Source organism: Nerophis lumbriciformis, linkage group LG24, assembly GCF_033978685.3.
Source record: "Nerophis lumbriciformis linkage group LG24, RoL_Nlum_v2.1, whole genome shotgun sequence".
In the NCBI taxonomy this organism is placed as follows: Eukaryota; Metazoa; Chordata; class Actinopteri; order Syngnathiformes; family Syngnathidae; genus Nerophis; species Nerophis lumbriciformis.
The window spans coordinates 18070001-18084925 of record NC_084571.2 but is presented as its reverse complement, the minus strand read 5'-3'; the positions used below and the strand labels follow the sequence as shown (position 1 = coordinate 18084925).

The 14925-nt window shown below is 42.5% G+C and overlaps 1 protein-coding gene across 10 annotated transcripts in view; it reads left to right on the top strand.

Moving 5' to 3' along the window:
• Nucleotides 1–14925, top strand: part of LOC133620333 (protein unc-13 homolog B-like) — a 115949-nt gene that overhangs the window by 60063 nt on the left and 40961 nt on the right. For 6 of the 10 annotated variants that reach the window (XM_072915988.1, XM_072915985.1, XM_072915986.1 and 3 more), the window contains 13 exons: nt 1884–1999; nt 2064–2221; nt 3810–3960; nt 6466–6534; nt 6728–6817; nt 8924–9049; nt 9143–9354; nt 9414–9499; nt 9567–9602; nt 10947–10988; nt 11053–11179; nt 13419–13515; nt 13580–13723. In XM_072915988.1, the coding sequence (XP_072772089.1) occupies nt 1884–1999; nt 2064–2221; nt 3810–3960; nt 6466–6534; nt 6728–6817; nt 8924–9049; nt 9143–9354; nt 9414–9499; nt 9567–9602; nt 10947–10988; nt 11053–11179; nt 13419–13515; nt 13580–13723 (1454 nt within the window). The remainder of the gene's footprint in view (nt 1–1883; nt 2000–2063; nt 2222–3809; nt 3961–6465; nt 6535–6727; nt 6818–8923; nt 9050–9142; nt 9355–9413; nt 9500–9566; nt 9603–10946; nt 10989–11052; nt 11180–13418; nt 13516–13579; nt 13724–14925) is intronic. The other 4 variants (XM_072915993.1, XM_072915990.1, XM_072915989.1 and 1 more) reach the window with 2 other exon arrangements.

Sequence of the window (14925 nt, the reverse complement as noted above, 5' to 3'; positions counted from 1 at the left end):
ATACACAACATATACTACACACTTAATAAAAAGGTTGTTAATAATCATATAAAACATATAATACATACTTAATAAAAAGGGTGTTAATAATCATATACAACATATAATACACACTTAATAAAAAGGGTGTTAATAATCATATACAACATATAATACACACTTAATAAAAAGGTTGTTAATAATCATATACAACATATTACACACTTAATAAAAAGGTTGTTATTAATCATATAAAACATAATATACACTTAATAAAAAGGTTGTTAATAATCATATACAACAAATAATACACACTTAATACAGCACAAAAAAGGTTAATGTGATTAAGAATGAATACAACACACAGTAATTGCATTATTATTGTAACCATGGCAACAGCGGTCATCTCAAGGGCAGTGTGTCATATATACTGTATGTATTATTTAAAAATAATGTTATCAATTCATTGTTTTCTTCCTATAAAATATATATAATTGTATATTTGTAATGATAACAGCAATTCAAAATGAGTATATTTTGAACTATGCAATATGTTTTCAAACTATAATACATTTGCAAAATAAATACAATTAACATATTTTTAATTGTTATAATGCACACGGTCTGGATTAAGTGAAGAAAGATATTAATAATAATGATGGTGATAATAATAATGATGATGATAATAATGATAATATTAATAATAATGGATTAAATGAAGAATGCACTACTATGGCATAATAATAATATAAATAATGACAATAATGATAATAATAAAAATAATGATGATGATAACAATAATAATAATGATAATAAACAATAATATTGATAATGATAATAATAATCATAATAATGATGATGATCATGTTAATAATAATACTAAAAAGTATGATAATTATAATAATAATGATAATGATAATAGTAATAACAATAATATTAGTAATGATAATAATAATAATAATGATAATAATTATAATAGTAATAATGATAATACCGGCGTGGCGCGGTTGGGAGAGTGGCCGTTTCAGCAACCAATCCCCACCTTCTACCATCCTAGTCACGTCCATTGTGTCCTTGAGCAAGACACTTCACCCTTGCTCCTAATGGGTCGTGGTTAGGGCCTTGCATGGCAGCTCCCGCCATCAGTGTGTGAATGTGTGTGTGAATGGGTGAATGTGGAAGTAGTGTCAAAGCGCTTTTAGTACCTTGAAGGTAGAAAAGTGCTATACAAGTGTAACCCATTAACTATTAATAATGATAAAGTGGTAGAAAATGGATGGATGGATGCTTGGATGAAAATAATGGATTAAGTGAAGAATGCACTACTATAGCATTTCCACGATGTGAAGACGTGATAATAATATTAATAATAATAATAATAATAGTGATGATAATAATAATATTGATAGTAATTGTAATAATAATATCAATAATGATTATAATAGTAATAATGATATAATAATAATAAAAATAATAATGATATTAATGATGATAATGATAACAATAATAATAATAGTGATAATAATAATGATAATAACAATAATAATAATGATAATAACAATTATTAATAATGATAATAATAATGGATAAGCTAAGTGCAAAGAGAAAGAGATGATACAGTATTATCTGCTCACAGATGCTACCTGGTGGTTGTTAATGATTCAGTCACGCGCAGGATTCTCACAGGAATGAGGCAAAAACTCATGCAGACCCACAGATATTATATAATAAGACTTTGGTATCTGCATCTTTACCCTGCAGTATCGCACTTTGCGGTCATCCCCAGATGGACTGGGGATGACCTCTGTTGCCATGGTTACAGCTCGGTGCCCTCTCCAATCCCCTTTGGAGCAAATATTTTTGTTGTTGTAGAATCTTCTAGACTGTTTGTGGCGTCTTTCCAGAGAAGAGAACCGACAAGTCGGCCGTCTCCGGCGCCATTCGCCTCCAGATCAGCGTGGAGATCGAAGGGGAGGAGAAGGGGGCTCCGTACCACCTGCAGTACACCTGTCTCCACGAGGTGACTCCGCCCCCACACCTGTGTCCCCCTGGGGCGGGGCTAACCTTTGCCTCCTGTGCACCAGAACATGTTCCACCACGTGACGGAGGTAGAGGGCGGAGTCAAGATCCCTGCGGCGCGCGGCGAGGAGGCCTGGAAGATTTACTTTGACGAGCTGCAGCAGGACGTGGTGGACGAGTTCGCCATGCGCTACGGCGTGGAGTTCATCTATCAGGCCATGACGTAAGACAAGTCACATGAGGCTCAGCTCTTAAAGGGGAAGTGCACTCTTTTTTGGATTGTTGTTCACAGTCATCATGAGACAAGAACACACGCCCTTTTTTTAGGGTTGTAAAAATGATTGAAAACGTGTGTGAGTTCTAATCATGGCAGATTTGGTAACAAAGAGGACTATATTTGGACAAATGAGATTTCACAACCTTATCTTTTTGAAGCTGAATATACTGAGGATGAACTGCTGCTTCTAGAAGTGAGCACGTAGGAAGGATGAGACGACGGAGCAGACGGAAGCTGAGAGAGTGAGGTGAAAGTGACTTTGACAATATTAACGTGGAATTTGAAACCAAGCTATTTTGACATAAACGGAGTGCTTACCCAAATAAACCGGCAAAAACGTCCCCGGCCAGCGAGTGGGTCACCTTAATATTGATCATGATACACACAAATTACATATTGTTGACGGTTTTTGAATGCATTTTTAAAGTGATCTAGAGGTAGAATTGATTGCTAGCATTAGCTGCATTGCTAGCTACCAAGAACGAGACCATTTTCACAAATTAGAATGCAATCTCATGATGATTGTGAACCACACGCAACATTGCAAAACAAAGTGCACTTCCCCTTTAAGAAGAACAAACATTAACTTTTTGAAAACAAGGAATTGATACACGGGGAACCGATTCTGAGCAAGAGACGCTTTTCCATTGTCGTCCCTAATTGCCAGCACTGGATTTAGTGGGAATCGAACCCGCTGCAGCGGCACACCTGTGAGAGAACCTTCCTTTTAGTACCACTTGGATCAGAGGTACTTTCGATCCAGTGCCATGTTTCCATGCCCATGTCGCACGTGACGTCAGCTCGCATAAATCACTCAAGCAGCACTGAGAGCGGACTGGGCAAAACTCCCTCCGAGGCAACTTGTCATTTTCAACAGCAACAAAGCAAGTGTGCTCGGTAGGAAACGCTCCGACGGGAAGTAAAGCGCCGCTCTTCCAGAATGCTAATTTACATTGAATTTGCGATAGACGGGCTACCGTTAGCATTAGCGCTTTTACATGGCGGTTTCAACACCTCCAAATGTGTTAATGTAAGGTACAACTAAGATGAATGTTACAGTCAAACATTTGGTGTGTAATAGGCCCAGTATAAACACTTTGTAGGGCGCAACAAAACACATTCAGCTTCCTGGAACTTACCTTGGAGAGCCAATACAGGACTGACTTCTAATGTCTTCTCATGAAAGTCAGAAGTCTGACAATAAAACAACTGGACAAAATAACTTTTTATTATCAAACACAAACATTTATTAAAAGAACTAAATGTTGCTACGTTGACTACCAGGACCTCGAGTCACCATAGCAGGATGTAAGTACTTGTGATACACATTCCAAACATGCTAAATATAATAAATGCAGTGTTAAGTTTGATAGATCACGTTGTGAGAGCTCAGTGATTATATTTGCATTTCCTCCCTCCAGTGTTGTTCACGTTCATAAAGACAAATACGTGAAAGGAGTTAGTAGATTATCTAAGTCTGTTGTAGTACAAATACACACTGTGAGTACTGGACTGTGTACTCCTCCCATGTCAGACACTTCTCCTGCCTGTGGTCCAAGTACACCATGTCAGGCGTGCCGGCGGTCATGAGCACCTTGTTGGCCAACATCAACGCCTTCTACGCACACCCCAGCACCACCACCGTCGTCTCCGCCCAGGCCAGGTTCGCCGCCTCCAACTTCGGGGTGAGTCGTGTTCAACGTCTTTAGAGTTCTTTCTGGTTTCTGGAACCGCGACTCAAATGGACGCCGTGTCTCGGTTAGGTCGATGAGGTCTACTTAAGACAAGTACCAAGTCCTGGTCTTGTCCGGTGATCGGATCATTCAGTTCCTCACAAATTATTATTTTTCAATGACATCAAATCAATTTGTGATTTTATCAATTTCTTATCAACGTTTTTAACCTCAGGAAGCAAAGGATTGCAGCAAAAATTGTCAAACAAACACTGTGGGGATGTTTTACTCGTTTATAGCACACCAAGTGGTTCCTCTCTTTAAGAAGGGGAACCAGAGGGTGTGTTCCAACTATGGTGGGATCACACTCCTCAGCCTTCCCGGTAATGTCTATTCAGGCGTACTGGAGAGGAGGCTACGCCGGATAGTCCAACCTCGGATTCAGGAGCAGTGTGGTTTTTGTCCTGGTCGTGGAACTGTGGACCAGCTCTATACTCTCGGTAGGGTCCTTGAGGGTGCATGGGAGTTTGCCCAACCAGTCTACATGTGCTTTGTGGACTTGGAGAAGGCATTCGATCGTGTCCTCCGGGAGGTCCTGTGGGGAGTGCTCAGAGAGTATGGGGTATCGGACTATCTGATTGTCAGAACTTGGTCCGCATTGCCGGCAGTAAGTCAGACCTGTTTCCAGTGAGGGTTGGACTCTGCCAGGACTGTCCTTTGTCACCGATTCTGTTTACAACTTTTATGAACAGAATGTCTAGGCACAGTCAGGGCGTTGAGGGTATCCGGTCTGGTGGCTGCAGGATTAGGTCTCTGCTTTTTGCAGATGATGTGGTCCTGATGGCTTCGTCTGGCCAGGATCTTCAACTCTCACTGGATCCTGGATCGGTTCGCACCTCGGTGATGAGAGTCAGCATCTCCAAGTCCAAGTTCATGGTTTTCGCCTGGTAAAGGGTGGAGGGCCATCTCCGGGTTGGGGAAGAGATCTTGCCCCAAGTGGAGGAGTTCAAGTACATCGGAGTCTTGTTCACAAGTGGGGGAAGAGTGGACCGTAAGATCGACAGGTGGATCGGTGCAGCGTCTGCAGTAATGAGGACCCTGTATCGATCCGTTGTGGTGAAGAAGGAGCTGAGCCGGAAGGCAAAGCTCTCAATTTACCGGTCTATCTACGTTGCCATCCTCACCTATGGTCATGATCGTTGGGTCATGACCTAAAGGACAAGATCTTGGGTACAAGATCTACTTTCCCATCCTCACCTATGGTCATGATCTTTGGGTCTTGACCTAAAGGACAAGATCTCGGGTACAAGATCTACTTTCCCATCCTCACCTATGGTCATGATCTTTGGGTTATGACCTAAAGGACAAGATCACGGGTACAAGATCTACTTTGCCATCCTCACCTATGGTCATGATCTTTGGGTTATGACCTAAAACACAAGATCACGGGTACAAGCGGCCCAAAAAAGGGTTTTCCTCCCTCAGGTGACTGGACTCTCCCTTAGAGATAGGGTGAGAAGCTCTGTCATCCAGGAAGAGATCAGAGTAAAGTCACTGCTCCTCCACATGGACAGGAGCCAGATGAGGTGGTTCGGACATTTGGTCAGGATGCCACCCGGACGCCTCCCTGGGGAGGCGTTTAGGGCACGTCCGACCGGTAGGAGGCCACGGAGAAGATCCAGGACACGTTGGGAAGACTATGTCTCCTAGCTGGCCTCGGGATCCCTCGCGTAGGAGCTGGACCAAGTAGCTGGGGAGAAGGAAGTCTGGACTTCTCTGCTTAGGCTGCTGCCCCCACGACCCAATCTCGGATAAGTGGAAGAAGATGGATGGATGGACAAGAAGTGTAAAAATAAGTGTAGAACTGAAATGCTAACGTTGCTAACAAGTGAGTTGGCACACGCTGCTGTTGATCGTCTTTTCTGTCACTTCCTGTTCCTGGCCGGCTTCTGGTGGAGCAGATGGACCACTTCCTGTTTGTGTTTGCTGACACCCGCTTCAAACATGGTCTGGTTTACACCCTGGCTTCTCTCCACATCCAGACTCTTGGATGCTGGCCGTCGCCGCGGCAACAAGATGTGTTTTTCCTGCTTGGCACAACTTTGTATGTCTGCCTCATGTCACACACAAAGTGAAAGTGAAAGTTGTCATGATGTTAGCAGATGTGGTTGGTGCTGCCAGGTAATGCTGCCATTAGTCCTACTTTCATCCCCACATGTAAAAAAAAAAAAGGGAAGCCCTCCAGTGAAAAAAAAACATGTTGCTAAGCAACCAACTTGTGAATCAAAAGTAAAACGTTACGTGAGGAATGAGTATTACCTTGGACAGAATGTTAGAAATTCATTCATTTGTATCCAGATCTGCACCAAAATGTCAAAAGACTCCATCCACAGCACTTCTACTGGTTGAAGCGAGTACTGCACGCCATTTTGTGTCCATTTTTCATTCATATCCTTCCTCATTTTTGCATTTCTATTGATTGATTGTTCCTGACTTCACTTCCTGTTTCGTTCCCAGAGAGATCGCTTTGTCAAAATTCTGGATCAGCTACACAACTCTCTTCGTATCGACCTGTCCATGTACCGAGTGAGTGGTCGCCACCCCTTCTTTATCTCCAAACTGTCTCAAAGCTGCTTGCTCTTTATCTTAAAAACTCTCATTCCTGTGACATGTTTGACGTACAAATGTTTTAATGTGTGTGTGTGTGTGTGTGTGTGTGTGTGTGTGTGTGTGTGTGTGTGTGTGCGTGCGTGCGTGCGTGCGTGCGTGTGTGTGTCAGAACAACTTTCCAGCTAGCAACAAGTCCCGCCTCAGTGATCTGAAGTCCACAGTGGACCTTCTGACCAGCATCACCTTCTTCAGGATGAAGGTACACACAAGACACCTCTTGATCTTCACTAAGTGCTCACTTGCTGAACGTATTTTTCGGACTATAAGGCGCACTTAGAATCCTTTAATTTTTCTCAAAAATGGACAGTGCGCCTTATAACCCGGTGCGCCTAATGTACAGAATAAATCTGGTTGTGCTTTCCGACCTGGAAGCAATTTTATGTGGTACATGGTGTCATGATAGGTGTGACCAGTAGATGGCAGTCACACATAAGAGATACGTGTGGACTGCAGGTTGACGCCTGTTACATAAATGACGCTAGCAAGTACTGGTAAGCAAGCAACACCAAAACTTTGATGTTTTATTGAAATATAGAACATTACACACAGCGCTCAAAAATCTGTCAAAATGTTTTAGGACAACTTTGGGAAGCTACGAAGTCGGTGCATTACGTCCTGTGCTTCAACATACGGTATTATTATGGTGTGTGTACAAAACGATGCATCCTGAAGAGACGGTCAGGAAGCATCTTGAAGATGGTCTGTAAAACATAATCTATGAAACATTTTAACCAAAGAACCAGCATGACGTGTTATGTAGAGCAAATGTAGAAAATAATCACAATGTGACTACTTTATAATCAGGTGTGCCATACGTCTTCCTATTTCTGGGGCTGAGGTTGCCCAGGTAGTTAAAAAGCTCCTCGGTGGCAGGGCGGTGGATGAGATCCGTCCGGAGTTCTTTAAGGCTCTGGATGCGGTGAGGCTGTCTTGGTTGACAAGACTCTGCAACATTGCATGGACATCGGGGGTGGTGGTTCCTCTCTTTAAGAAGGAGAACCGGAGGGTGTGTTCCAACTATCGTGGGATCACACTCCTCAACCTTCCCGGTAAGGTCTATTCAGGTGTACTAGAGAGGAGGGGACGCCAGATAGTCCAACCTCGGATTCAGGAGGAGCAGTGTGGTTTTCATCTTGGTCGTGGAACTGTGGACCAGCTCTATACTCTTGGCAGGGTCCTTGAGGGTGCATGGGAGTTTATCAACCAGTCTACATGTGCTTTGTAGACTAGGAGAAGGCATTGGACCGTGTCCCTCGGGAAGTCCTGTGGGGAATGCTCAGAGAGTTTGTTGTATCGGACCGCTCTGATCAGGATCAGAGCTTTGTCCGCATTGCCGGCAGTAAGTCGGACCTGTTTCCAGTCAGGGTTGGCCTTTGTCACTGATTCTGTTCATAACTTTTATGGACAGAATTTTTAGGCACAGTCAGAGCGTTGAGGGGATCTGGTTTGGTGGCTGCAGGATTACGTCTCTGCTTTTTGCAGATGATGTGGTCCTGATCACTTCATCTGTTTAGGATCTTCAATTCTCACTGGATCGGTTCGCAGCTGAGTGTGAAGCGACTGGGATGAAAATCAATCCAAGTCCGAGTCCATGGTTCTTGCCCGAAAAAGGATGACGTGCCATCTCTGGGTGGGGGAGGAGATTTTTCCCCAAGTGGAGGAGTTCAAGTACCTTGGAGTCTTGTTCACAAAGGGGGATTGTGAGATCAACACTCGGACCGGTGTGGCGTCTGCAGTGATGTCGACGCTGTATCGGTCTTTCATGGTGAAGAAGGAGCTGAGCCGGAAGGCAAAGCTCTCAATTTACCAGTTGATCTACGTTCCCATCCTCACCTATGGTCAAGATCTTTGGGTTGTGACCTAAAGGACAAGATAACGAGTACAAGATCTACATCCCATCCTCACCTATGGTCATGATCTTTGGGTTATGACCTAAAGGACAAGATCACGGGTACAAGCAGCCGACACAATTTTCCTCTGTCAGGTGGTTGGGCTCTCCCTTAGAGATAGGGTGAGAAGATGTGTCATCTAGGCCTCCCTCCCTTGGGAGGTGTTTACGGCACTTCCGACCGGTCGCAGACCACGGGGAAAACCCAGGACACGTTGGGGGGACTATGTCTCCCAGCTGACCTGGGAACACCTCGGGATCCCCCGGGAGGAGTTGGACAAAGTGGCTGGGGAGAGGGAAGTCTGGACTTCTCTGCTTAGGCTGCTGCCCCCGCGACCCCACCTCGGATAAGTGGAAGAAGATGGATGGATTGTTATTGTTATATGCGTGTTACTGAGCTGTGGTGTGGTCTTTCAGGTGTTGGAGCTGCAGAGCCCGCCCAGGGCGTCCACGGTGGTGCGAGACTGCGTGAAGGCCTGCCTGAACTCCACCTACGAGTACATCTTCAACAACTGTCTGGAGCTCTTCAACAGACAGTTCCAGGTCGCCGAGCAAACTGCCTGTCAACACTTGATGACAGCGTTACATATAACCGCCATCTTGGTCCAATAGTTCTTCTTCTTCTACTTCTTGCAGCCTGAGCCAAAGAAGAAGAAGGAAAAGGGAGAAGTGGATGAGGAAGAGGAGGAGGGAGAAGAGGAGAAGGAGGAAGAGAAGAAGGATGAGGAGAGCCCGCCAGAAGAACAAGGCCCCAGCATCCAGAACCTGGACTTCTGGCCCAAACTCATCACGCTCATCGTGTCCATCATGGAGGAGGACAAGAGCTCATACACGCCCGTCATCAACCAGTCAGTGGAAATATTGACTTGTTGGAGTGGTTATTGTCTGATCTTCCTGCTGTCTTTAGGTTCCCTCAAGAACTAAACGTTGGTAAGGTTAGCGCTGAAGTCATGTGGACGCTCTTCGCTCAGGACGTCAAATACGCCCTGGAGGGTAAAGTACATTTGGTTCTGTCCCCTTGTGCTTCTTCACTCGCGTCACTTCTTTTCTTCTGCTTTAGTTTTGGCTAAAAGTCAACGTGATCGCAGGAACCATGGTGAGGTGTTAGCGTGTTAGCATCACGTGACCGTTTAGTCTCCTCTAGAACATCTGCTAGTTTACCATGGACCTTTAAACCCCGCCCACCTCTCTTTTTACCATGGACCTTTAAACCCCGCCCACCTCTCTATTGACCATGGACCTTTAAACCCCACCCACCTCTCTCTTTACCATGGACCTTTAAACCCCGCCCACCTCTCTATTGACCATGGACTTTTAAACCCCGCCCACCTCTTTCTTTACCATGGACATTTAAACCCCGCCCACCTCTCTCTTTACCATGGACCTTTAAACCCCTCCCACCTCTCTATTGACCAATGACCTTTAAACTCCGCCCACCTCTCTCTTTACCATGGACATTTAAACCCCGCCCACCTCTCTATTGACCTTGGACCTTTAAACCCCGCCCACCTCTCTCTTTACCATGGACATTTAAACCCCGCCCACCTCTCTATTGACCAATGACCTTTAAACCCCGCCCACCTCTCTCTTTACCATGGACCTTTAAACCCTGCCCACCTCTCTATTGACCATGGACATTTAAACCCCGCCCACCTCTCTCTTTACCAATGACCTTTAAAACCCACCCACCTCTCTGTTGACCATGGACCTTTAAACCCTGCCCACCTCTCTGTTGACCAATGACCTTCAAACCCCGCCCACCTCTCTGTTGACCATGGACCTTTAAACCCCGCCCAACTCTCTAATGACCAATGACCTTTAAACCCTGCCCACCTCTCTGTTGACCATTGACCTTCAAACTCCGCCCACCTCTCTGTTTACCATGGACCTTCAAACCCCGCCCAACTCTCTATTGACCAATGACCTTTAAACCCCGCCCACCTCTCTGTTGACCAATGACCTTTAAACCCTGCCCACCTCTCTATTGACCATGGACCTTTAAACCCCACCCACCTCTCTCTTTACCATGGACCTTTAAACCCCGCCCACCTCTCTATTGATCATGGACTTTTAAACCCCGCCCACCTCTTTCTTTACCATGGACATTTAAACCCCGCCCACCTCTCTCTTTACCATGGACCTTTAAACCCCTCCCACCTCTCTATTGACCATGGACCTTTAAACCCCGCCCAACTCTCTATTGACCAATGACCTTTAAACCCCGCCCACCTCTCTGTTGACCAATGACCTTTAAACCCTGCCCACCTCTCTATTGACCATGGACCTTTAAACCCTGCCCACCTCTCTGTTGACCAATGACCTTTAAACCCCGCCCACCTCTCTATTGACCATGGACCTTTAAAGCCATCATCCTCACTTATCATCCTCCCCCTCATGCTTCTTCATGCTGTCATTCTTCTTCATGGCGACACCATGGCAGTGCCCGGCACTTACCACATCCGCAGGCTTGATTTCCACCCTGGTACGAGGACAGGAAGTGACGCATGTTGTGATGGCGGCCATGTTTTGACGTGACGTTTCCACAGAGCACGAGAAACACAAAGTGTGTAAGGCGGCCGACTACATGAACCTTCACTTCAAGATCAAGTGGCTCTACAACGAGTACATCGCCCAGCTGCCCGCCTTGAGTGGCGCCGTTCCCGAGTACCCGGCGTGAGTAAGACTTCCTGTCCCCGCCTCCTTGTGTCCATTTGTTTATGTCCCTTCTTTTGGTTCTTCTAGATCATATGGATCTGTTTATGTCCCTTCTTGTGGTTCTTCTAGATCATATAGATCTGTTTATGTCCCCTCTTGTGGTTCTTCTAGATCACATGGATCTGTTTATGTCCCTTCTTGTGGTTCTTCTAGATCATATAGATCTGTTTATGTCCCTTCTTGTGTTTTTCTAGATCATATGGATCTATTTATGTCCCTTCTTGTGTTTTTTCTAGATCATATGGATCTGTTTATGTCCCTTCTTGTGGTTCTTCTAGATCATATGGATCTGTTTATGTACCTTCTTGTGGTTCTTCTAGATCATATGGATCTGTTTATGTACGCTTCTTGTGGTTCTTGTAGATCATATGGATCTGTTTCACCTTCTTGTGGTTCTTCTAGATCATATGGATCTGTTTCACCTTGTGGTGGTTCTTGTAGACCATATGGATCTGTTTCACCTTCTGGTAGTTCTTCTAGATCGTATGTCTCTGTTTCACCTTCTGGTGGTTCTTCTAGATCATGTGGGTCTGTTTCACCTTATTGTGGTTCTTATAGATTATATGGGTCTGTTACACCTTCTGGTGGTTCTTCTAGATCATATGGGTCTGTTTCACCTTCTGGTGGTTAGTCTAGATCATATGGATCTGTTTAACCTCCTTGTAGTTCTTGTAGATCATATGGATCTGTTTCACCTTCTTGTGGTTCTTCTAGATCATATGGATCTGTTTCACCTTCATGTGGTACTTCTAGATCATATGTATCTGTTTCACCTTCTTGTGGTTCTTCTCGATCATATGGATCTATTTCACCTTCTGGTGGTTCTTGTAGATCATATGGATCTGTTTCACCTTCTGGTGGTTCTTGTGGATCATATGGATTTGTTTCACCTTCTTGTGGTACTTCTTGATCACATGGATCTGTTCCACCTTCTTGTGGTTATTCTATATCATATGGATCTGTTTCACCTTCTCGTGGTTTTTCCAGATCATATGGATCTGTTTCACCTTCTTGTGGTTCTTCTAGATCAGGGGTCGGCAACCCGCGGCTCTAGAGCGGCTCTTTAGCGCCGCCCTAGTGGCTCTCTGGAGCTTTTTCAAAAATGTATGAAAAATGGAAAAAGATGAGGGGGAAAAATATATATTTTTTGTTTTAATATGGTTTCTGTAGGACAAACATGACACAACCCTCCCTAATTGTTGTAAAGCACACTGTTTATATTAAACATGCTTCACTGATTCGAGTATTTGGCGAGCACCGTTTTGTCCTACTAATTTTGGCTGTCCTTGAACTCACCGTAGTTTGTTTACATGTATAACTTTCTCCGACTTTCTAGGATGTGTTTTATGCCACTTCTTTTTCTGTCTCATTTTGTCCACCAGACTTTTAACGTTGTGCATGAATGCACAAAGGTGAGTTTTGTTGATGTTATTGACTTGTGTAAAGTGCTAATCAGACATATTTGGTCACTGCATGACTGCAAGCTAATCGATACTAACATGCTATTTAGGCTAGCTATATGTACATATCCCATCATTATGCCTCATTTGTAGGTATATTTGAGGTCATTTAGTTTCCTTTAAGTCATCTTAATTCAATTTATATCTCATGACACACTATCTGTATGTAATATGGCTTTTAATTTTTTGCGGCTCCAGACAGATTTGTTTTTGTATTTTTGGTCCAATATGGCTCTTTCAACATTTTGGGTTGCCGACCCCTGTTCTAGATCATATGTATCTGTTTCACCTTGTGGTGGTTCTTGTAGATCATATGGATCTGTTTCACCTTCTGGTGGTTCTTGTAGATCATATGGATCTGTTTCACCTTCTTGTGGTTCTTCTAGATCATATGGATCTGTTTCACCTTCTTGTGGTTCTTGTAGATCATATGGATCTGTTTCACCTTCTGGTGGTTCTTCTAGATCATATGGATCTGTTTCACCCTCTGGTGGTACTTCTAGATCATATGGATCTGTTTCACCTTCTGGTGGTACTTGTAGATCATATGGATCTGTTTCACCTTCTTGTGGTTCTTGTAGATCATATGGATCTGTTTCACCTTCTTGTGGTTCTTGTAGATCATATGGATCTGTTTCACCTTCTGGTGGTACTTCTAGATCATATGGATCTGTTTCACCTTCTGGTGGTACTTCTAGATCATATGGATCTGTTTCACCTTATTGTGGTTCTTCTAGATGGTTCCTGCCGTTTGTGCTGAGCTGGCTGAAGGAGAACGAAGATGTTTCCATGGACTTCATGCATGCTGCACTGGAAAGAGACAAGAGAGAAGGAGTAAGTTGTCTCATATTTTTCTCCTTTTTTGTATTCTACTTTTTTTTTTCTTCTTCTCCGACAGTTCCAATCCACGTCGGAGCACGCTCTCTTCTCTAGCTCGGTGGTGGACATCTTCACACAGCTCAACCAGAGCTTTGACATCATCCGCAAGCTGGACTGTCCTGATGGCGCCGTGCTGGCTCAGTACCACTGCCGCTTCGCCAAGGTGACCTCCTCTCTCTGTTAGCCTAGCATGTGACTAGCACAGCTCCATGTGCAGGTGTGCATGGTGGTGGTGGCCAGGAAACTAAGTCATGAAATGAAAGGGAAAGTAAACACTCAATAATATAAGACAAGGAATACAGTCAATGACATAATGAAGTTGCATTTATTCATGATGAAATATATGTAAACACAGATCAAATTGAAATGAACAAGATTGTTGTATGACATGTAAATAAATATATCATTCTCCATATGTAAACACTTGAGATATAATCAAAGATGAAATGTTACATACGTTTTGACAAAAAAACAATTTAGGTTGTAGTCAAAAATTAAAAAAAAAAAAGATTATTTTGTTAATCATCAGACAAAATGTGTTTAATTCTCTCTAACTTTCTAGAATGTTTTAAACAAAAGTGATTATTACTAAAATATACACAAACTGTTATTTTTATTTGAAACATATTCATGATCTATAAGCTACTTAGCGTTAGCGACATTAGCTGTGTGCTCACAATTAGTTTGTAATGATCTCTGATTGTGTTGCTACCTTCTATTATTATTAGTACTATTATTATTGTTACTATTGTTATTGTTTTTGTTACTATTAGTGTTGTTGTTATTATTGTTGTTTTTATTGTTACTATTAGTTTTGTTTTTATGTTACTATTATTATTGTTATTATTAGTTTTGTTAATATTATTATTATTAATTGTGTTATTGTTATTGTTACTATTGTTGTTGTTGTTGTTACTATTATTGTTACTATTGTTGTTGTTATTATTAATGTTGTTTTTATTGTTACTATTATTATTGGTATTATTATCATTGTTGTTATTGGTATTATTGTTGTGTTACTACGATTATTATTGTTTTGTTATAGTTGTTATTGTTATTATTATTACTATTATTATTATTATTGATATTATTATTGTTGTTATTGGTATTATTATTGTTAGTATTATTTTTGTTATGGTTATTATTATTGTTATTATTATTATTGTTATTATTCTTGTGGTAGTTGTTAGTGGTATTGTTATTGTTACTATTATTATTATTGGTATTATTATTTTTGTTGTTATTGGTATTATTGTTATTGTTACCATTATTATTATTGTTCCTATTATTATTATTGGTATTATTATTGTTGTTGATATTGGTGTAAATATTGTTAGTATTATTGTTATTATTATTTTGTTATGT